The sequence below is a fragment of the Panthera pardus genome, unplaced genomic scaffold (genome assembly GCF_024362965.1).
Source record: "Panthera pardus isolate Hobbes unplaced genomic scaffold, ASM2436296v1 HiC_scaffold_3, whole genome shotgun sequence".
Lineage (NCBI taxonomy): Eukaryota > Metazoa > Chordata > Mammalia > Carnivora > Felidae > Panthera > Panthera pardus.
In genome coordinates, this window is record NW_026526876.1 from 58,588,579 (window position 1) to 58,613,897 (window position 25,319).

Here is a 25,319-nt window from a genome sequence, read left to right on the forward strand (position 1 = left end):
GCAATAAAGGGTTAACTCAGCAGATCTAGGGTGCCCAAATCCTATACGTCCCAAAAGTCTTTAGGACTAGCTCATGACCAGCTCCTGGGAAATAACCTTTGAGGTCTTGCAATATCCTGCCTCATAAGAGCATCTTAGTATACCTGGGGCTTTGGTCACACCAGATAGTTTATGCTAACAATGTGATTTATGGTGACACCTGTTTCTGTTTGCCTGGGGCCTTGGGGCAGCTGTATTAGTTTAACCTCTGGGTGGGGGAAAAAGGAAGAGGGCTGGAGACTGAGCAGCTAAGGTCAGCCCTGTGCCTGCTCTAGGCCCACCTGACTGACCTCCAATAAAAGCCCTGGACACTAAGGATCTGGTGAGCTTCTCTGGTTGACAACATTTGCCTGTATTGTCATTCATTGTTGCTGGGAGAATTAAGCAAGATCTGTACAATTCTACTGGGAGGACAACTGGAACTTTGTGCCTGGTTTCTCCTGGACTCTGCCTGTATACCTTTCTCCTTTGCTGATTTAATCTATATTATTTTGCTGTAATAAACTGTAGCCAAGTAGATCCTTCCTGGATCCTGTGAGTTCTCTCAGCAAATCATGGAACCTGAGGGTGATCTTGGGGACCCGTGACACAACCTATAATACAACAAAATTCTTATTTAATAAAGATTTCTTCTAATTTCAAGGTTTGTTGTCAGCAACCTCATTTCCAAACAGGCAGAAATAGCATTACGCATTCATAGGAATGCCTCCTAATAAGTAGGCTCCTTTCCCACCAACTAAAAGGATAAAGTAGGTGACTCCTGACCAGGTACAGAAGTTACTTCTGATGAATGACACAAGTATGGCCCCACTCCCACTAGTTCCCTTCTTCAGCAAGGAGCTGGGTAATTTCAGGAAGTCTATGAAATGGAATCATCAATGCTTTCTCCACAGTTGCTACTACTGATCTGTAGCTGAGGAAAAAAGAACATACATTCTCAAGTCATCTATCCTTAGGATAATTCTGTACCTTTTAAAAAAGCATACGTCAGAACCATCCAACCTGGCCCAAGATCTCAGGTATACAAGGACACTCTTATCAGCCAGGAGCTGGTCAAGGCCCAGTCCTTTCTTTGGAGTGTTCAGGGTTGGAGCACCCCAAGTCCACGGAGTTAAGCCTTTGTTAGTTCCATAAAAGATCTGTGGGTTGAAGCAACACCGAAGATTACAGCATTCAAGAGCTTTTGGTTTATCAGATCAAAACATCCCAGCAGTGGTGATCGACGACAATTCTATCACTTCATAATGTTTCCCAATTCCCCAGTCAGCTCAGCCATTCTCTTTCCCTTAGGGAAGTTCTTAACTGGTCCCAGTTACTAAGGAAATTATCAAAGACAATTGTCTAGTACAGAATTACCTGCCACCTGTGTAAGAATGAAATTTTTATCTCACTGCTAAGTCAGAAAAAGTATCATGCTTTTATACTGGTTTCCATTCTAAGTCATAGGCCTGGTGTTAATTAAAAGCCTAAAGTGAATAAATTGCACTATCACAAGCTCACCGAATTCAAGGATTTAGGATTCCCTGTCTTTCACTTAGTTTTACCAAGTTACATGCAGAATGGTAAATGGTGATGCTTTGCCTAGGGCTAACCTATGTCCCAATTTTTTTTTTTCATGCACAGTCCCCGGAGCTATAACTAGGCATTATTTTACAGTTTATTATTATCCATGATATCTGACATACTATTTTTACATGTTAACAGTACTAATATAATGTTAATGCCTCTATCCTAAGAGTATCATATAGGTAGGAGTTGAAATAAAGACCACAGAGTCAGACTGTCTGGAATTGAACCTCAGTCTCAATATTTACTAGCTCTGTGATCTTGGTCAAGTTTTGTTTTGTTTTTAAATCTTTGGTGCCTCAATTTCCTTTTCTGTAAAGTGGGAAGAATCCTATCTTTCCCAGATGGTTGTCATAGGGATTAAATAAACTCATATGATAAAAACTTTTGTAAGTAATGACTATCACCATTACCACCACCACCACATTCCAAAGAACTTGGGACATCGGACTTACATTATCTCTTTAGTTTTCACCTTACCCCAAGTTGCAGAAAAAAAGAGCAGTAGTATCTTCTTAACTGACAGGCAGTTGTTATATATAACAACATATATATATATATATATATATATATATATATATATATATATATATAGCAACAAGAGCACTTTTTTGAGTTCCACACAACACAGCTGCCTCACTGGTTTCATCTGCAAAATGGGGATGGTAATAACCTATCTCATAAGGCTGTGTGGAGATTAAGTACTGTTTTATGGTATCACCGTTCGGGATATATTGATAATACTGCTCTCTGTCAGATACTTGGGATTTCAAAATTACCTGGTTCCAGGTACTCAACCACCTTTGCAAGGATGAGATTTTATACGCCTTAAAGCATGAACCCCAAAAGGTGCTAGAAGAACAAATTAATAAAAAATTGTCCCCTTCTTTCACATTCCCTGGTTAGGATACATTTCTTCAAAATAGTCAATGTGTGGAGGTTGGAGTATGTCAAGGGCAGAGAGTACCTAAGAAAAGGAAAAAAAAAAAAAAAGTCAAATTTAGAGAACTAAAAAGGAAGCAAAATGACATAAACGCAAGTAAATACTATTAACTCTTTAATGATTTAAGACTTAGTTACAATTGTCCAGAGATTAACTAAATTTGCCAGTCAAGAAACAGTCCTGAATATTAAGATGGGTTTGTAAACTTATCATGTAAAAGATACTTCAATCTCAACTAAAATGAGCTACCAGACCCCTTTATGGAGAGTGTGTTGAAAAGAAATGCCCTATTTTTAACAACCAGTGTTGTTCTAAGAGCATGAGGAGCCATACCTACCAGTCATTTCTTTATTCCTCTGTTCAAAAAAATGTTTACTAAGTACATTCTACCTGGCAGGCATAGGGGTAGGCCCTCCAGTTATACTGAGTATCATCCCTGCTCTCATGATAAGTGGAGAGGAAAGCATTAAACAAACAAGCAAGCAAGCAGACAGTTAACACAACTATGTAATTATGACATGTATTATTTGAAGAGAAAAAGTCCAGAGGAATGGGGAGAAAAAGTTTCCCTTGAGTTTAACGCTAAGAGTTGAAGGCTGAATAGGAGTTGGTCAGGCAATGAGTAGGTAATATAAAGGCACTGAATTCAGCAAGAAGGAACCAGACAAATTCTAGAAACAGAAATGCCAGTGCTTATGGAACATAGAGGGTGGGAGGAAAATAGACTGGGATAAAACAGAAGAGGAAGGCAGGGGATATATCATATAGAATCGCTTTAAATTTTGTTAGGCATTTTGGATTTTATTCCAAGTACAAAAAAAGAAGACACCAGGGTGGAAAAAAGACTTTAAGGCATCTGAAATTCAAGTCCTTTATAAAAGCAGCATACTACCAATGTCACTTCTGCCTTTGAAACATAACAAATAGGCTTTCTTCCCCTACCAGCTGTCCAGCTATTCTTGTAAGTCCCATCTATGATGTCACACTTAAGAATCTGAACCTATCTAACTAATGAGAAATGCCAGGCTCAAAGGATGTAGAAGTTATTTAACAGGAAATAAATTGTCACTGCCTAAAAGGTTTGTACAGATGCATGCCACAGTAGATGTCCCCAAAATAAAATTCATGGTTACCAATACAAAAAAAACAAAAACCAAAAAACGGGAAATAAATTGCGTGGTACAAATTTTTTAAGAAAAACAATTTTTTTTTATTATGGAGAATTTCAAATATTTAAAACTGCACAGAATAGTATCAAGAATGCTCATGGAATCAATACCCGGCCTTAGTTTCTACATATGGCCATTCTTGTTTCATCTGTCTTTATCTTCTACTCTCCCTACGTAATTCTGATGCAAATAGCAGACCTATTTCAGCCATACATCAGTACCACTAAAAGACAAAAACTTTTATTTTATTTTTTTAGATTAAAAAAATAATTTTTTTAAATGCTTATTTTTGAGAGAGAGAGAGAGAGAGAGAGAGAGAGCGCGCGCGAACATGAGTGGGGGAGGGGCAGATAAGGAGACACACAATCTGAAACAGGCTCCAGGTTCCAAGCCATCAGTACAGAGGCTGATGTGGGGCTCAAACTCAAGAACCATGAGCTCATGCTCTGAGCTGAAGTCTGATGCTTAACTGACTGAGCCACCCAGGCACCCCTATTTTTTTAGATTTCTAAAAAATGTTTATTTTGAGAGAGAGATAAAGTGCACGTGAGAGTTGGGGGAGTGCAGAGAGACCAATGTGGGGCTCAAACTCACAAACTGGGAGATCGTGACCTGAGCTGAAGTTGGGCGCTTAACCAACTGAGCCACCCAGGTGCCCCAAAGACAAAAACTTTTCAAAAATACAATTATCAGATCTAAAAATGTTATGCTTTTTAATACCACCAAACATCCAGTCCTCAAATTTCTAATTTTCTTTTCTTTCTTAAAGTTTTCTAGTCTAAATCAGGAGCTAAATAGGATTTACATATGATGGTTGATTTGTGTTTTAAGTTTTAACCTACAGATTTCTCCTCTTTTTCTTTTCCCCTTGCAATTTATATGTGGAAGAAGAAACTCTGCTCATTGGTTTTTTTTCTCAGGCAAGCATTTGTCACTTTAAAATTCTAAATGTAAACTAAAACCTCCTGTAATGAAAAAGTCTTTACTCACAACTTTAAAGCCAGTTACACTTAAAAGTTTGAAAATAGTTAATATGTTTTATAAAGAATCTTGATCTTTCCTTTCTGAATTAAAATGTTTATACTTAGAATCTTGGTACAGATGAAAGATAACAGATTTTCCAGTTTCTTCAAAACATAATTTTTATCATATGAAAGATAAATTATTTCATTCCTATAAGTTTAAAACCCTATAATTAGCTAGTGTCACAAATTCACGCAAATTCATTTCTCATTATGTGATAGAACAATTTTTAACATGAATATTTGATGATGCTTGAAGACGACAGTTAGAAATTAGTGTTTTACTTGACATCTTTCGGACTCTCAGCTCTGTATCTGAACAAATACATTCTGTCTTGGGGGAAAGCAGAATGCAATGAGTGACAGCGTCCATTAGACAAAGCTATTTTACACTTCAAATCTATCTGCTATAATTAGAGGTTATCTAGAGAAAGTGACAACCATACATTTTAAAGCCTGATGGAGAAGAATGAGGCTTTCTTATTCCAGATTTGATGAGGCTTTTTGTAGAAAAGCCATATAAAACAGGGTTAGACATTTGCACTAAAGCATTTAGCTGGGATTGTTAGCTTCAAAGATACAATATTTTAAACTCTGCTTGGAATTTTTTAAACTCCTGTTTTTTATATTACCGTTATTTTATCTCAAAATGCTTATCAGAAAACGGCATCCACTGTTATTTCCAGGGGTCAAAAACAATGCTTAAATAAGCAGAAATGATCCAGGAATCACAGAAGTGATGTAAATAAGTGAGAAGGAATAGTAGCAGTTTCAAACTCCAGACTTCATGCCTGACTCCCTATATAAATAGCCTGAGTCCCTCTATAACCCCACTATTATTTGTGGGAATAAAGTGTGTGGGATTAGCCTTATGATGTAAATAGGAGGACGCTTGTAAAGACTTTGACTTGTAAAGAGTCAAAGTATCCCAAAATACCACCAACTCTTCAAAGGATCTCAAATACAAAAAAAAAAAAAAAAAAAGGTAAGCAGACTTGTCTAATTAAAAAATGAACTAAAATACATCCTTAAATAATGGGCATTACCAAACAGTGTCTCAGCACATTTCTCAGATCTTTTAAGAACTCGACAAAAGCCCATTATAGTGGCTGTTTTTTAGAATTTTAACCTGTGATATTAAGATTTATTATACATTGGTTACATGAGGTGTACATGGCTTCTTTTTCTTAGTCCTTTATCAATAAAACTGCTATAAATAATCCTAATCTATTTAAGATCATAAAAACTAGATATTTAAGTCTTAATTAAATCCCATGTTTAAGCAAAGGAATTTTCCCTTCCCCATTCTCACCCCCCAGCAGATTTTAAGTTCTTTAAGGTAGTGACTATATAATTACTATTATTTTTAATAGAGTTATAATATAAAGTATGAAAATCCTAAGTGTATAATTTGATTAATTTTACACAAAGTATGTAATATGATGAATTTTTACTCCACGGTTAAAATGTGATCAAGAAGTTAAGCATTTCAACATCTCAGAAGGTCCCCTTGTTCCTTTCTAGTCAAAACCCACCCCTGCTCAGAGGTCACCACCATTTTCGTTTCCATCACCATAGACTCGTTTTGCCTATCCTTGAACTTTTATACAAATTAAATCATAAAGAATGATTCAAATCTCAGTTCTCCTTTCCAAAGTGCCCTGAAGACGGCAAAGGCAAGCTCTACGTCTGTCAAATGTAGATGGCAGAGCTTGGTGATCACTAATTTTCCACCATCATGTTTCCACTTTTGTTTGTGACTTTTGTCATTTATTGTTATGCCTATGAAATTCATCCCTGTTGATGTGTGGATCAATAGTTCATCCTTTTTATTGATGTGTAGTACACCATTGTGTGAGTGGAATATAACACAATGTACTTATCCAGAGTACTGCCAGCAGACATCTGGGTTGTTTCCAATTTCTAGGTATTATGAATAAAGCAGCCATGAATACTCTCGTACATGTCTTTTGGTGGACATGTGGTTTGTCCTGAGTATACCAAGGAGTATAACTGCTGGATCACTGGGTAGATGTGTGTTTAGCTTTAGTAGAAACTGCCAGTTTTCCCAAGTGGTTTTACAAATTTATACTCTTACCAGCAATGTTAAGAACTTCAGCTGATTTACATTCTTGTCAACACTAGGTATTTTCAGTCTTTTTGATTTTAGCCAATCTGGTGGGTATATTAATATCTCATCATGGTTTAATTTACCTTTCTCTGATGACTAACGACTTTGAGCACTTTGTCATGTGCTTATTAGCCATTGCTTATCCTCTTTTGTGAAATTCTTAAGTCTTTTACTAATGGGTAAAAATTCTTGATCTGTAGAAGCTCTTTTTAACAGATGTGATGTTTATGGGGCGCCTGGGTGGCTCAGTTGGTTAAGCATCCGACTTCGGCTCAGGTCATGATCTCGCGGTTTTTGAGTTCAAGCCCCATGTCGGGCTCTGTGTTGACAGCTCAGAGCCTGGAGCCTACTTCCGATTCTGTGTCTCCCCTTCTCTCTACCCCTCCCCTGCTCATGCTCTGTTTCTCAATAATAAATAAACATTAAAAAATTAAAAAAAAAAAAGAAATTTATAACATATGTGATGTTTAGATACAGAATTTGCAGTCCAAAAAATGTCAAGTAAAATATTTATTTCTAATGGTCTTCTCAAATGCTAAATATTTATAGTTGTCTATTACATAATATATTCTGAAAACAAGTTTTTTGTTGAATATACGTCTGAGGTCTGTCTTTTCATTCTCTTCAACTTTTGATGAGCATTAATTTTTTAAGGTCAATGGTGTCCAGTTTAGCCGTGTTTTTTTTTTTTTTAAATGGTTAATGCTTTACTTGCCTCATTAAGAAATCTTTATCTCAAAGTCTTAAGATATTTTCCTGTTTTATTACAGAAACTTTATTATTTTACCTTTCACATTTAAGTCTACAATTTACTTTTAATTAATTTACATATTTGTTGTGGAACAGACTTTGTTCAACTTCTTCAAGACGATCTTGAGTATTTTAGGCCTTTTCAATCTCTATAAACTTTAGAATATTTGTCAATTTCCTCACACTCATACATACAAACCCTGCTGGGTTTCTGACTGGGATTACATTGAATATATAGTCAGTTTCGGGAGAACATGCAGATTAACCAAACTGAGTTTTCTAATTCATGGACACAAGAGAATGTGTTATTTTAAATACATTAAGAATCTGCCCAGAACCACAAATTTTCGGCAGACAGCAAACAAAATTTTCCAAATCCACTGCAAAGTAATCCAGTCTACAGCATGCTTTGGCTTTTCACTCCTCAGTAACAGAAATACTAGCATTAATAATGTCTACAGCTAAACAGCATGTCTACATTTAGAGAAGGGTCCTACTGGTCCCACACTGGTATGATTCTTTACCCTACTTATGAACCCGAGGCCCTGTCTGAGTTAGGTCAGATTATACAAAGAAAAACAAATCATTCTTCTTTGCCTCCACTACCTCCTCTTTGTCTTTTCTATCCCTCAAGAATACTCCAGAATTAAAAGACTGGGAAAAAGTAACTCCAAGAGAGAGATCACTGAGGTTATCATTCCAGACTCAGAGATTTCTTTTTTTGCTGTCACTTTCACTTACTTACTCATTCTTCAAAGAGACTGCCTGCCTACTGCATACTTAGTGGTATTGCCTAAGGACAAGAAAAAGCCCCAGATTTGTATTGCTGGGGATCTTCCCAGGAATCAATGGACCCTAAGGGGGCTCTGAATGGGCTTTAGAGGACTAGTGAAAGCTTCAAATTACATAAATATTCTGTGTATGTGCATTTTTCCAAAAGAGGATTCACAGTTTTCATCAGATTCTCAAAGGAGTACAAAATTGAAAAACTCAATCATGCCCTTTCCATGATGGTAATACGACAATTATGTCCTTCATGTACATGCGCACCAGTGCATAGGTGGGTGAAATAGAGAATATTTTTGCCAGATTTTATAACAGTTCAGATTCTGCCTAGACTCTAGTGATAAGCCTAAACAACAATCTTTAGAAAGTTAAACCCATTAATGTTTCCCTAAGTTGCTACATCAAGGTGAATCTATCTTTAAGATGATGAACCACCTGTCCTTTAAGAAAAAAAAGTGTGTGTGTGTGTGTATCTCAATCAGATCACCTAAAATCAATGAATTTCATATGTGACTTTTTTTTTTTTTAAAGTAAGCTCTATGCCCAACGTGGGGCTTGAACTCACAACCCCGAGATCAAGAGTTGCATGCTCTTCTGACTGAGCCAGCCAGGCACCCCTGATATAGTGACTTTGAAGGTTCTGTTCAAAAGAAAATCCAAAGCCTCCAGGGCTTTGTAGCTAGTCCCTGACACATTAAAAGCCACACAAATTAAAATCCAACCTTCCTACAGTGGCCAGGTTAATCTTTCTAAATGCCATTTTCATCATGGCATTCCTTTCCTCTTCTTTCAATCAAATCTTAATCTCAAAAGGCTCATCTTAAGGTTTACCTCTACCACGTTTAAAGCATATTTGAGCTTCTAAAGCTCACAAAAATTTCTCTTTTTCTTAATATTATGGTAGCATAATGCTGTGTGGCAGCATTCACATGAGCTTTAAAAACTGCAGCTCCTTGGGCCTCAACCCCAGAGATTCTAATTTAGTGGGTCTGGGATGAGACCCATGAATCTGCTTTTTAAGGATCACCTTGGTGATTATAATACTTCTAGGTCTGGTTGCCTAGCTTTTTGCCACTCACAGAACACAGACTGTCTTGCATTAATGCTTAACCACGTAGGCAGTCCTCCCAAAGCACTGTAATCATAGTATTTATCACATTACTAAACTCCTTAAGGGTAGAAAGCCCTAGAAGCTAAAGTAGTTTAGGAATATAGGATATGCAGAATAAATGTTTGTTGAATTAATGAACATGGGCTCTGAAGCAAGACAAACTTCGACTCCAATCTCGTGTCACCCTGACCTTGAGCAAGTTATTTAACTCTAAACTTTGGTTGCTTCCCCTGCAAAGTAGGGATAACAAGCACTCTCTGACAAGATTTTTAAGGATTAAATGAATTAATGTATGGAAAGCATCTAGCATACATCCTGACACACAGCAACAAGTGTTAAATACCTGATCCCTCAAAAAAGGGTATTTTAAACTTTTTCTGTATCCTCCATGTGACCTAGTACTGCCTATATACGGGACACAATTAATAAACATTTGTTGCCTTAACTACATCAAACACCAGTTGCCTCTCAGACTGGCATTCCACACATACCAGGTGTGTGGCCCTGAGATGCTTTTGGAGACAGATCTTGGAGCGCAGCATAAATTCATGTAGAAAATAGTGGTGCTGTGCCATCTCCAGCTCCAATTATCTGTCTCACTTTTGAATATTCCTACAGGAGTCACGAGCACTCTCTTATCATAGAGCTCAGGAGCTCCAATCGGTTGCTATGTTTTAATAGGTATGATTTTCAAGAATTCAGTTTGTTTTGGGGTGCCTGGCTGGCTCAGTCGGTTAAACGACTGACTGTGAATTTCAGCTCAGGTCATAATCTCACAGTTGTGAGAGTGAGCCCCATGTTGGGCTCTGCTGACAGGGTGGAGCCTGCCTGGGATTCTCTCTCTCTCTCTCTCTCTCTCTCTCTCTCTCTGCCTCTCCCCTGTGCTCACGCTCTCTCAAAATAAACATTTTAAAAAATGAAAAAAGTCAGCACACACACAAAAAGTTTTTTAAAATTTAGTTTCTTTTCTTACACGACTCCCTAACACTACCTTTGACTCTACAGCAATGAGTCATGAGCAAAGATACCAATATATGTAGATAGGAAACTATGTGCCATCCTTCCTTTGTAAAAGAAGCTAAGATAGGTCTGAGTGTAATAACCCATTGAAATCCTTAGTAAGCAAATTCCTAACGCCTCCTTCAAAAAATTTCTTCACCACGGATACCTTTACTTGAGTTTCTAGCAATGTAAATAAGGGTTTGTACTCTTTGATGTTGGGGTGGGACTCAAAGTCGAGAAATAAATAAGCAAGCACTAGACATAACTCTAAATTACTCACAAAATTTGAGGAAAGAGTCATAAAAGTGGTATTTTGAAAGTCACTGAAACAAACACATTTTTAGGCAGTTCCAACTGACTGAAAGACAGCAATAACTTTTTAAAAAACTTTAAGGAAGACGGATTTCAAGAGAAGTCATCAATAAAATGAAATATGCCCAAGCAAGGAGTTTCAAATAAATATATTTCTTTGATATTCCTAGTTTTACCAAACACCTCAAACTTTTAAACATTTTTCTCTTAAAATGAGACCTACACTTTGGCCAAAGTTCTAAAGGTTCCTGTGCAAACGAGCAGTCAGACTCACAAGAAATTATTGTATTTCTGATAAAGTTTTTCTCTTAGCAATTAAAATAACGGAAGCTGAAAACCAAATGCAGAATGTAAGGCAGTTTTTTTCACATGAAATTGAAAACTTAAAAGTCCAATGCTAATATCCCCAGGTAAATTTTACATGTATCAAATGTTTAATTCAGGATTAGTTGAGGAAAAGCAATCTCTCAAACCACAATGATTCTATTCACTCATGAGTCTTGACATTTTTAAATATAGCCATAAATAAGCTAACCTATGTTACTTTAACAGCTATCTGGTTGTTTAAGAGAAGAAACTGTTTTCCTACATCTTTAAGTTAATCTGATTAAAAATATTAAAGGTTAAAAATAAAGCATTTAAAGGGCTGACTGGGTGGCTCAGTCAGTTAAGCATCCGACTTTGGCTCAGGTCATGATCTCATGGCTCCTGAGTTCGAGCCCTGTGTCGGGCTCTGTGCTGACAGCCCAGAGCGCTTCAGACTCTGTGTCTCCCTCTCTCTCTGCCCCTCACCTGCTTGTGCTCTCTCACAAATAAATAAATATTAAAAACAAATAAATAAAGCATTTAAAATCAGGGGCCAATTATTTCCACTTACATCACTCAGACTACATATTACACTCTCTTTTATGTTAAATATTAGTACTGTTCCTCAGCTAAATAGTAACATTTGCTTTACGTTAATTAATATTTAATACATCTTAGAATTCACTTAAACTTGGTCGTTGTTTACAAATAGGGTCTAAGTTTTCTCAGGTTTCCAAACTCCTTAATAACTTGCACGTTCCCTTTTAACTCTCTTTTGCTCTCTATTAACACAATTAAGCATGCGTAGGAAATAGTTTATTCCAAAGAGGAATTTCACTTACATTATCATGTTTAAAAAAACACAACATCTTCAATTCCCGGAAGACCCTTTTGCAAGAGACCAGATTCTGGAAGACGTTGGGCATCTTTTTGAGTGCTACTCTCTTTCCATCTCTTGGATCTGTTACTGACCTAAAGAAGCAATATTTGGGGAGAGGAAGAGAAGAGAAATCAATTCCAAACTTTGTTCTTCAATGTTTCAGAGCATGACAATTATCTTGATCTTAAACTACTCGATCCACTTAACAATGTTTAAGATATCAGTGAGAAAGAAGATTTTTAAAAAGCACACACCTATAATCAAAGAGAATGTTTAGCCCACCCAATTCATCTGCCATGTTTGTTTTTTTTTAATCCTTCTCTAAATTTATAAACACTTTTTCTGAGAGATCATTTAGCAATACATCTCCGGTAGGAGGGCTAATTAGTGGTAAAGCCATTTAAAAAATGGGGGCGGGTACAGATTAACAAAACCAAAGTCAAATTAGTTTTATGCTTTATTTTCAGAACCAAATTCAAGATGGAAGAGATGTTAATTCACATGTTAATCACATTTAATTCAACATAAAGAACACAATCTAATTATTTTGGCTTCTTATATAAATGGACATCTTTTAGTAATATGGATTTCGGTAGCTGAACAATAGCTGAACAGTGTCCTCTCCTCAGAAGTCTGAGTGCCAGCTTAGGCTGTAGCTTCTAGGTTACGTAGCTTCCCTTTTGCCCCTTAAAAGGCTCTTGGTATGGTAGCTGCCTCCTGTAGCTTCTTTTAATAGCTCAGTGTCTCCCTTTTTTACCCTTTAGTCTTCTAACACCTATAAAATCAATTCCCTAAATTACATTGCCCTATGTTTGACAGACTAGTATGGTTTCCAGTTTTCTGACTGAACCCAAATGATACACATTAAATCAAATTAGTTAAAGGAAACAAAACACTAAATTTGTTAAAATATGTCCAATTGGCCATTTTGCAAGTGATTTTCTGTGAATTATCTTTTTTTTTAATGGTTCAGTAAAGGATTCTAAACTTTTTTTTAATTTATTTTTGAGAAAGAGAGAGAGAAAGAGCAAGTGTGGGAGGGGCAGAAAAAGAGGGAAAGAGAGAGAGAACCCCAAATAGGCTCCACACTCAGCACAGAGCCTGACTTGGGGCTTGAACTCAGGAACCTGCGAGATCATGACCTGAGCCAAAATCGAGAGTCAGATGCTTAGCCAACTGAGCCACCTAGGCGCCCCCATGAATTATCTTAAAGCTTTTTTTCCTACCACCCATCACCTACGACTGGCTATCCCTGTAGAATTTATTCCTGTCAAATTTATTTTGCTGATTCCTACCGGTCATTCTTGGCGATCATTCTCTTTCAGTTCCTGTTTCAGCCATCAATGCTTTGGCTGTCTCTCCCAGACTTGTTTCATTTAAAAGTCTGATCTATAGGTTATCAATGCCTTTATCCAAGTTATTTAATTAAAGTTCAGAACAGGACAGAACAGATCTGCAACAGATACAATACTAGAAACCACCTAGGAGACCAGTATCCAATTATTATTCAAAATTAATTACTTATTTAATTAACCATAATCACTCAGTTTATTTCTTCCTATTGTCCACAAGAAATCAGATACTCATCAAACTGCCTTCCTGAAAATGAAGCATTCCTATTATCTACCAACCTGTCTAAAAACTATACAAACTTCTTTATGAATACCATGACTTTATAAATTAATCTTAGTGATCACTACTTCTTTTCCTACGTGCTCATGGAAACTCTTAAATCGCGCATTCTAGTATTTTTAAACAGCATGAGGACTCTACTTTCTCCCAATGACTGAAAATTTGGTAAAATAATGAAGAGTTATAATTTTTAAGTCTTCAATAGCTTCAACTGTAATTCAACTAAGAGACGTAACATTCTTGACTATTGCTTAAAAAATACCAACCCAATGCTTGCTTTGGCAGCACATAGACTAAAATTGGAATGTAAGAGATTAGCACGGTCCCTGTGCAAGGATGACATGAAAATCAGGCATATGTCTCATATTAAAAAACAAACAAACAAACAAACAAACAAAAAACCCAGTCCATAACACTCCTAAAAATCCACATAAACCTGGTAAGTAAAATAGGAAGGAAACTGAATATAATATTATATATATTCAGACTGTTAAAAATAATTTTTCCTTTTAACACACCACTTCTTCTATTTTTAAGTTTTCTTTGTTTTTTCAACGTTTATTTATTTTGAGAGAGAGAGCATGCGCGCGAGAGCGAGCGTGCAAGCAGAAGTGGGGCAGAGAGAAGAGAATCCCAAGCAGGCTCCATGCTGCCAGCTCAGAGCCCAACGCAGGCCTCGATCTTGCGAACCATAGGATCATGACCTGAGCCGAAATCAAGAGTCAGAAGCTTAGGCGCCCCCTATACCACTTCTATAACTAGATACTAGAAGATAAAAATGTCAATGATATAGCAAGGAAGGAAAATTTTGGACCACACATTGCATTTAGTTGTCAGTGTCTTTTGAGACTTCTTTAATGTAGAATAGTTACTTAGCATTCCTTTGTCTTTCACGACACTGCCATTTTTGAAGAGGACAGGCCAGTTTTTTTGCAGACTGCTCCTCAATTTGGGTTTGTGTAGTGTTTTCTCATGATGAGATTCAGGTTATGTATTTTTAACAGGAATAACTCAGAAGTGATGTCTTCTCAGTGCATCACACTAGGAGGTACATGATGTCAGTTTTCCCCATTTCTGGTGATCTTTGATCACTGGGATGAGGTGTCTGTCAGGTTGCTACGCTGCAAAATGACTATGTTTTCCCTTTCTAATTGTGTCACTGTTCTACTCCTCATCAAACTTTGACCCATTTAGTATCCATTGGCAACTTTTGCCTGAATCAGCTAATACTACAGTGGTTGCCAAGTGGTACCTTAATAATTGTAGCGTCTTTCTAAATAGCTAGCCTACCCAACAACTATTAGTTTTAAAGAATGAGGGAACTCATTTAATACATTGCCCTTTCCAGAGAGGCCTCAGACAGCAATACTTCTTTCCAACGTTGGCCTTCTTATTCGTCCTGACTCTACTGTGGTAAGGAAAGCTGCTCTAAGATAAACCCACTCTTGGCTCAAGGTTAGTACTGTGCCTTGCAATGTTTTAAGGCAAAATTCACAAAGCAGCGTTTTATTTTATTATTCATGCAAAAGCCAGTCATGCTTGTGGCTGGTAACAATATAACTCTAATGAATGTGAATGGCTGTGCAGTAATTTCACGCCATGTTGAGTTTGTTCTCTCTTAACTTGAGGTAGCAGATGCTTTAGTTCAGCACAAACAGTACCACGGAACACAGATAAGTGTGGAAGCCTGTTACACAGGAATTCTTTTATTTTCTTTGTTACTGAAAGGCTTGCTGTGCTTAGTTTCTCTGCTGCTGCAATACCCTGGTTATTCCAACTGTACTTGTTAATGAAGCCCCAGCTGTAGAGATAATGAACTAACATTTAGGGCGACTTTCCTCAGTTCAGAAAAAAAGGAGGCATGCTTTGATCTACAATTCACTTACTGGTCAGTTATTTTCTCTACTGAATACTGGATGCCCTAAATAAAACAGTGCATCTGTCATTTCACCTGATGATCTTCATGAGCAGTCACGTTACACTAAAACAGGTATTTCTTTACTATGTTTTAAATCAACATGTGATTCTGCAAACAGTGTATTAAAGATACAGTTTTAAGGGTTGTGAAAAAATAATTTTTTCTTCTATCTGTCCAGAGTATATATATCAGTCCTTCTCCTACGTTTGGAATACAAGTTCAACTTTTTTAAACAGCCAGAAGAATCCACAAGCCATTCTTCAGAGAAATATAGTTAGCCAAAAGAGTACAAAACCAAAATAGGAAGCTTTTTGGATCTGGTGTGGTTGTTTTGTTCTAGAGCTCTCTTAATCCCAGGAAACTCTGACCACTGCCACAAATATGCTTAAATTATGGAAAAGTAGAAGGGCTGGAATGAAACAAGAGTGAAACTTATTGGCGACACATTTTGAGACACTAGAACCTTACATTACAACATCTTTAAATCACTATCGCTACACTAAGCAAGAATCTTCAAGAAATTATATGCTCCTCATTTATTTTATGTGACGAATTTTTTCCCCACATGGGTTAGCAGTTTTAAAGTTCATGTTTCTGATACAGGTTTGTTTGTTTTTTTTTTTTTCTCTGATACAGGTTTTTAACTATTCAAAGCAAATAAATAATTTATAATGAAAATGTTTCACTAAGATTGAGAAAATCAGGCTCTTCTAATTCTATTCACATAAACTTGTAATCAGCAATCTTCTATTTTTGCTATGCACACTACAATTACTACGTCAACTGTACCAATAAAGAACATATCTCAATAACAGAACCCAACTAGACTCTAAATATTTAGATTATTGCCTTTGCATTCACTTTGAAATTCATTTCCTTAAAAGTTATTTTTACTCGTATTTAGATTAAGTCTGCTTGAGAAAACAATAGCAAACTATGAGGTAAAATTTCTGACAACAAATACCTCTAAATAATGTATCTTATTTGTACCTTAGTCCTTATATGTTCAACGACACTGTAAGTTAGGGAATAAGGAATTTATTTTTACATCTCTTTGGTCTTTCTAACCAAAATTTTAACAGGCTACAGTTTGTGTGTACTTTGACATAATTTACAGAATTGCACACTATTTAGAGGAATAAACTTTCTAGGCTTCCCTGTCTCCACCTAAAAACACATGAAGAAAGATTCTCATATTTAGGTAATTTGTTCCATTGGCTGGAGTTTTCTGATGCTTGGTTATTGGTTTTTCTTTTATGTTTATTCAAATTTGGTATTTGCTGAGTTAGCGCTCTAGAAGAAATCCTTTTCCTTTTTTTCAAGATCCTCCTAAAGTGATCCCAAATTTGTGAATCTGATATTACAAGGTAAAAAGGCCTTATATAATAGCTAAACCAAAGCAGTGAAATGGTTCGTTCTTTTTCCTCATATCCTAACATACCACTATTAATCGGAAGAAACAAAATACCTACATTTAACTGAAAGTGTTAAAATATGAACTGAAACGTCCCCTAACTCTGTGTTTAAACAAGTATATATAGCAATGGCCCCAGCTGGTGAGATATCCCTGGACCATTCTGACCGATAGTGAGATCCCCAGGGGTGCTGATAAGGGAGGAGAAATAAGGAACAGGCACATCATTCAATATTAGGCTGTCATGTTTATTTTCAAATACTTGTTACCAGTGAAAAAGATCTAACTTTTAGGACCCCAATTCCCCACCAATAACCATTGGTTAAGTTAAAATATAGGTGGAAAATCCTTTTATACTAATTATTATTGACTTGAGAACATTTTCTTGTTCTTCAGACCATGAATTAATTATAATTAGCTCCATCCTTACTGCAGATGCTGGCAAAGACACAGAGACCTCTCAGTTGCTGTCAAATATCTTTGTGAGGAGTATGACTTGCCTGCAAGAAAGTTGCCACACTGTCTTTTCAATAGGGATTTTCTCATGTTAGAGGGTGAACATGACACAGCCTAGCCTGCCAAGTCTAGGAAGTTTTCATGGCCCACTAGCCACAGTCCTCTCCTAGAAACAGACCCATGAATATTGTATGGGAAAGAGAACCACCTGCAATGAAAAAAAGGTTTCTGTTCAAAGCCACCACAAAGGGAAAAAATCCACAACTGCATCTTCTTCTTACATTTTAATAGTTTATGACAAAAAGAAGTTATAAAAGATAACCCAAACTCAACCTATGTCACACAAAAATGTGCTTGCTTTTAATCCCACTGATGACTTCTTAAAAGATATGTGTTCAGGGGTGCCTGGGTGGCTCAGTCGGTTAAGGGGCCGACTTCGGCTCAGGTCATGATCTCGCGGTCCGTGAGTTCGAGCCCCGCGTCGGGCTCTGTGCTGACAGCTCAGAGCCTGGAGCCTGTTTCAGATTCTGTGTCTCCCTCTCTCTGACTCTCCCCCGTTCATGCTCTGTCTCTCTCTGTCTCAAAAATAAATAAACATTAAAAAAAAAATTTTTAAAAAAGATATGTGTTCAGTAATAGGAATACTGAAGAATACAAAGAATTTTTTAATAAAGAATTTTTTTAAATTAAAGAATGGCAATTTTGTTGCTCATTAGGTTTATAAATGTAGAAGCCACCAAATGAAAGAAAAGAATGGTTTCATTCACACAGTCTGTTTTTAACAGTATGGTTTTGTTGATGTCAAAAAATTATAATGAATTTAGAAACACAAAGTTCACGTCATTGGAAGAAATGTCATTTTAAATTATTTTTAATATTTTAGTGACTAAGCTAATATTTTAATAATTTCTTAACATAAAATGTAAGTCCCAATATGTTGTTAGTTAAAAGCAAACTGAACATACCAACCAATATACCAATAAAATGTAATTTTTGAAATAAAAAGGAACATAAGGTTTGGAATTATGGTTATAAATAAAATGTTCCTATTTTTCTAGGAATGTATACTTAAGTATATATAGGTGAAATGACATGAGATTTAAGATTTGTTTTAAAATATTTCATTAAAAAGCATTGTTGAAATAAATGAAGCAAATGTTGATAATTATTGAATCTAGTGGTTGGTAAAATGGGGTTAAAATATTCAAAAATAAAGAAAATATATGTTTGAAAAAATTTCTAAGTAAAAGCACTGAAATTTTAAAAAATGTTTAAATACTCTTTACAATATAAAAAATATCCATTATCTTTGATTAAAGCTAACAAAAGCTAAGTAAGCAAGACTTCTACATAAAAAGACTAAAAAAACATTGAAATTAAAGACATAAATAATGGAGAGACATACCATATTCATGGACTAGAAAACTCAATATTATAAAAATTTCAATTCTCCCCAACCTGATTTATAGATGCACTGAAATTCCAATCAAAGCCCCAAAAGGTCTTCTTTTGTGGAACTAGACAAATTAGTTCTAAAGTCTTTATGGAAATGTACATATGCCACAGACTGCTAAGACAGTCCTGAAGAATAAGGTGGGAAAAATTGCTCTACCACATATGAAAAGTTATCATAAAGCTACAACAGCATAGTCAGTGTAATTTTGGTGCAATGGACCAATGAAACAGAAATATGACCCATAAACAGATTCTTCAGCTTCAAACCCATCTGTCTAAACACAAATATGTAATACCAGGGCTATGACTGCAAACCACATTTTGGTTTTGCCAACTAGCTCCATGTTAGGCTCTGCCAAAAGGGGGCTTTGTAGGAGACTACAAGGCTGGAGAAAGAAAAGGGGACTTACCCCTTCCTATGGGCTTCCCGTCTGTCTCTTGTTTCTGTGTCAACCTAGCACTTCACTCCCAGCAGTGGCAGTGTCTTTCTATAACTTTGTGGCTGAACCCAGTTTATAGTTTCCTCACTTGCAGAACCAGCCTCACTGCCTCTTCTACCCCCAGATACCAGCACTAGTGAGTTAGTATCCTTTGCTTTAGATGTCTGAATTTCTGCTGCATGGGGTTCCAAGTCCTAATAATTCTGACCTCTTCCATGATATTCCTCTAGCCATAGCTAGAGGTGGCTGTTACTTCCATGATACCTTAGTGTTCTCTTATCTTTTTAATTACCTACAACTTTACAAACAACTTTATAGCTAATTAGCATCTCTCCCCACTTTAAACTGTTTAAACGACTGGTGTGGTTTCTTTCTCCTGACTGGACCCTGACAGATACAACATTCTTTTCAATGTATGGTACTAGAATAAGGAGGTATCACTTGGAAAAACAGAATGAATCTTCATCTCTACTTCACTCCATACACAAAAATAAATTCCAGGCGGAATGCAGATACAAATGTGAAAAGCAGTATCATACAGCTTTTAGAAGATAACATATAGAAGACCTTCAAGATACTGGGGAAGGGAGAGATTTCTTCAATAGGACACAAAAAGCACAAATCATAATGCAGAAGGAAAATTCATTTTTTTGACTACTTTAAAATCAAGAACTTTTCATTATCTGTACATTAAGAGTAAAAATGCAAGTCATACAGAAGATGCTTGTAACACATATATAAGGAACAAAGCATTTATCCAGATACGTGCAGAACTCCTACAAATCAATTTTTAAAAAGGGCTTGAAAGGGCATTTTACAAAATAGAATAATCCAAATAGGCAATAAACATATGAAAAGGATACTAGCCTTATTAGTCATTTTGGAAATGAAAATTAAAACCACAGTGAGCAAGTACTATAAAACTACCAAAATGGCCAGTAATAAAAAGATGATACCAAATCTTTGGTGATATGTGGTGCAATGGCAATTCTTACAGACTGCTGGTAGGAATTTAAATTGGTACAATCGCTATGGGAAACAGATGGGCTTTATATACTAAAATGAAGACATGAATACACTGTGACCCAGCAATCTGACTCCAAGGTATATACCCCAAAGGAATGTGCACACCTATCACTAAACATACAAGTGTGTTCATGGCAACATTTTTAGTACCCTTAAAACTGGAAACAATCCATATATCCATGAACAGTAGGATAGAGTAACAAACTGTTGTGTATTCATAAGAAAACTCTACAGTAACTAAAATGAATTACTGCTACATACAACAACACAGACAAACTTTATACACATAATTTTGAACAAAAAAAAAAAAACCAGTCGCAAATAATAATGTAAGATTTCATTTCCATAATATTAAAAATAAAAGCAAATTTGAACTCGAATGTTTAGGGATGTATACTTAGGAGACAGAAACTATTAAAAAAGGAAGCCGTTACCATAAAAACCAGGACAGTGGTTATCTTGGGGAGGAGACAATGATGGGGAGGGTGCAGAGGAGACTTCTGGGTGTTAGCAATGTCCTATATTTCTCACATGACTCATGGCTATAGAGGTGTATACTTTGTGATAAATAAAAAAGTTGTATATTTTGTACACACTTCTGTATTTGTGTTATTATGTAACTGAAAAGGTAAAGATAAGCTTCTCAGTTAAAAATTTAACATGAAAAGGTACTTTAGGTTGAAATTTGTACAATGAGTAATTTTTAAAGGGGACAATTCTGGGGCGCCTGGGTGGCTCAGTTGGTTAAGTGTCCGAATCTTGACTTTGGCTCTGGTCATGATCTCATGGTTCGTGAGCTCGAGCCTCATGTTGGGCTCTGCACCGACAGTGGGGAGGCTGCTTGGGATTCTCTTTCTCTCTCTCTGCCCTTTCCCTGCTTGTGATGTCTCTCTCAAAATTAAAAAAAAAAAAAAAAAAAAAAAGAGGACAATTATCTTCATAAGGATACACATCTATACAAGCCCAATGAATTTTGTCATATATTTTCTTATACCACTGATTTATTCTGTAGAGAGGAGTATATGTAACATCTTTCATATGTTTTGGTAGAATTCCAAAGGAACTTACTTTAAAAAATAAACGTTTTCTTCATCATTACACAAGAATATGCTATTAAGAAACATTCCACAGGAGAGTGCTATCAGCAGTATTATAGCAGAACTAAGTCCCACCCCTAATCTAGTCACAATCTCCTAACTTCTTCCATTGTTAAGCAAAATGCTGAAGCAGCTACAATACATAGATGTGCTTCAGGTTTTTAATTAGTGAGCCCTTTAAAAATAACCAAAACCAAAAATATTGCAAATACAAAGCAGGAGGCAAGATTTCCAGCTGTGGCAAACTGAAGAGGTCAGCAAATCCTTTCCCCTCAAAACAACTATAAAACTGGACAAAAATGTCAAAAACAACCATTTCAGGACTCCAGAAAATAACCAAAGTCAAACAACCAATTCAAAAGTGTTTATTTATGAAAAACTGTGGAACTTTGGGTAAGAACAATGAAAGTCAAATGGTGTTATTGCTTGGGCTGCTCCTTACTCACCCCCACCCCCCACCCAAGCACAGTCCAGGCTGTTGGCCATGAAAACCAGCAGCTTCACTGCGTGAAGTTGCTGATGTGATCTGAAGTGGAGTATTAAACTCAACTGGAAAAGAAAAGAGAAAGCCTACAGCTCTGCAAGTCTAGGTTGTTATCCCAGCTGGGAAATGAGATAGACTAACATAAATCCAGAAATTTAACAAGGGGATTCTGGAAATGATAGCCACAGTGGGCTAGGTAAACTCTCCACACGTCCCTGGAGAACTGAAGGCTGCTTATGTACTCAGAGGTGACCTGAGAAGGCCTCTGCTCTGCACATACCCATGGCCGACTGAGAGGCTTTCCACAGGTAAAGGGAAGAACGGAGAGACTCAACAGAAAATAAAAGCTGGAGCATATTTGGAAACTGGATGAGCTCCCTAACATACTCGCAATGGAAAGAAGCCTTACTGGCTCGAGATGTTTGAGCACAACCTTTAACTCATCACCGGCTGACCACTGAGCTACAAAGACACAAAGGGCACCCCAAGAGGGCCAGGCTAAAAATTAAAAAAAACCTAAGCAGATTTAAGTGGCTGTACCCCACGGGGGAGGAAGATTGTGCACCTTAAGTCCAGCCAAATTACTTAAATATAAGCAAACATACACAATAATAGCAATATGTCAATAATGACAACCCTCAGGTGGAAGGGGGACTGGGGAAGAATCAGATCCAGAGTTGTTATAATATATTATCAAATATGTCCAGTTTTTAACAAAAAAAATTACAAGATATGTAAACAAACAGTAAAATGTGACCCATACTCAGGGGAAAAAGCAGTCAATAGAAATACTTTCTGAGTGAGCCCAGATATCGCTTTCAGTAACACTTCAAAAGCAACTACTATAAATATATTCAAAGGATTAAAGGAAATCATGTTTAGAGAATTTAAAAAAATATTGTGACAATGACTCAACAAATAGGACAGCTCAATATAAAAACAAATTAAAAAAACATAAGATCCAAATCAAATTCAAGAGTTGAAAAGTACAATATTAGAAATGAAAAATTCAGTAGATTGACCCAATAGTGGATATGAAATAGCATAAGAAAGAATCAGTAAACTTAAAAGATAGGTCAATAGAAATGAACAAGAACAGAGAAGAAAAAGTTTGAAAAAAAAATGAAGACAGCCTCAGAGACCTACGCAGTAACACAAGAGTACACCAACATATACCTAATGGGAGTTCCAGAAGAACAGAGAAAAGGGCAGAAAAAAATATTTGAAGAAATAATGGTTTAAAAGTTTCCAAATCTGATAAAAATCTATAGATCCAAAAAGCTCAAACATCCCATACAGGATAAACACAAGAGTTCTGCACCTAGAGATGTCAGAATCAAAGATATTTCAAGTCCAAGAAACTCTTGAAAATAATGAGGAAAAACAATACAATTGCTGACTGACTTTTCATCAGATATCATTAAGGTCAGAAGGCAGTGGAATGCCATGTTTGCAGTGGTGGTGGTGGGCAGGTAAAAATTCTATATCCAATGAAAAAAGACCCTGTCCTTCAAAAATAAAGGCAAAATGAAAACATTCCAAAATAAGTAATGATGGAACAGAATGTGTTGCCAGCAGATGTGCCTTACAGGTAATAATCTCAGATGGTAGCTCAAATCCACAAGAAGAAATGAAAAGCTAGAAATGGCAAATATGTAGGTAAATAGAAGAATATTTTAATTTTATTTTTGTATTAAGTTTTTATGTTAATTCCAGCATAGTTAACATACAGTGTTACATTAGTTTCAGGTGCACAATATAGTGATTCAAACTCTACACATTACTCAGTGCTCACTATAAAAAGAATCCTTATCACCTATTTCACCAATCCCCACCCCACCCCCACATCCCCTCTGGTAACCAACAGTTTGTTCTCTACAGTCAAGAGTCTGTTTCTTAGTTTGTTTCTCTCTCCTTCCCCCCGACCCCCGACTTTGCTTGTTTGTTTTCTTAAATTCCACATATGAGTGAAATCATACGGTATTTGTTTCTCCAACTGACTTATTTCCTTAGCATTATACTTCCTAGATCCACCCCTCTTGTTGCAAATGGCAAATTTTAATTATTCTCTCTCTCTCTCACACACACATACTTGGGCTGCTTTCATAATTTGGCTATTGTAAATAATGCTGCTGTAAACATAGAATGCATGTATCGTTTTGAATTTGTGTTTTTGTATTTTGGGGGCAAATGCTCAGCAGTGTGATTACTGGATCACAGGGCAGTTCCATTTTAAAATTTTGAGGAACCTCTGTACTGTTTTCCACAGTGGCTGCACAAGTTTGCATTCCCACCAACAGTGCAAGAGAGTTCCTTTTTCTACACATCCTCTCCAATACCTGTTGTTCTTGTGGTTTTGGTTTTGGCCATTCTAACAGGTATGAGCTGATTATCTCATTGTAGCTTTGATTTGCATTTCCCTGATGATGAGTGATGTTGAGCATCTCTTCATGTCTCTGTTGGCCATCTGCATGTCTTCATTGGAGAAATGCCTGTTCATGTCTTCTTCCCATTTTTAACTGGATTATTTGTTTTTTGGGTGTTGAGCTGTGTAAGTTCGTTTTATATTTTGGATACTAATCCTTTACCAGAGATGTCATTTGCCAATATCTTCTCCCATTCAGTAGGTTGTCTTTTAGTTTTGTTGACTGTTTTCTTTGCTGTGCAGACGCTTTTTATTTTGATACAGTCCCAATAGTTTATCTTTGCTTTTGTTTTCCTTCCCTCAGGAGACATATCTAGAAAAAAAGTTGATACATCCAATGTCAGAGAAATTACTGCCTATGCTCTATTATAGGTCTCATATTTAGGTCTTTAATCCATTTAGAATTTATTTTTGGGTATGGCATAACTCAGGGGTCCAATTTCATTCTTTTGCATGTAGTTGTCCAGTTCTCTCAACACCATTTGTTGAAAAGACTGTCTTTTCCTCATTGCATATTCTTTCCTCCTTTGTCAAAGATTACTTGATCATAAACATGGAGTTATTTCTGGGCTTTCTATTCTATTCCACTGATCTGTGTGCCTGTTTTGATGCCAGTACCATACTGTTTGGATTACTACAGCTTTGTAGTATAACTTGAAAGTTGGAATTGCGATACCTCCAACTTTGTTTTTCTTTTTCAAGATTGTTTTGGCTATTCGGGGTTTTCTGTGTTTCCATACACATTTTAGGATTGTTTGCTCTAGTTCTGTGAAAAATGTTGCTGGTATTTTGATAGGGATTGCATTGTATCTGTAGACTCTTTTGGGTAGTATAGACATTTTAACAATATTTGTTCTTCCAATTCATGAGTATGGACTATCTTTCCACTTGTTTGTGCTGTCTCCAATACCTTTCATCAAAATTTTATAGTTTTCAGAATACAGGTCTTTCACCT

General features: G+C 36.4%; 1 protein-coding gene and 1 pseudogene across 1 annotated transcript in view; one reads left to right on the top strand and one right to left on the bottom strand.

The window, feature by feature from the left end:
* The window catches only part of NLK (nemo like kinase), a 164,653-nt gene that overhangs the window by 57,716 nt on the left and 81,618 nt on the right, over positions 1–25,319 (bottom strand). Inside the window, exons 2-3 of the mRNA XM_019423819.2 lie at positions 11,980–12,109; positions 2,517–2,572 (exon numbers count right to left, since the gene is read on the bottom strand). Coding sequence (XP_019279364.1) covers positions 2,517–2,572; positions 11,980–12,109 — 186 coding nt within the window. The remainder of the gene's footprint in view (positions 1–2,516; positions 2,573–11,979; positions 12,110–25,319) is intronic.
* Positions 13,923–14,020, top strand: LOC128774340 (U6 spliceosomal RNA; annotated as a pseudogene).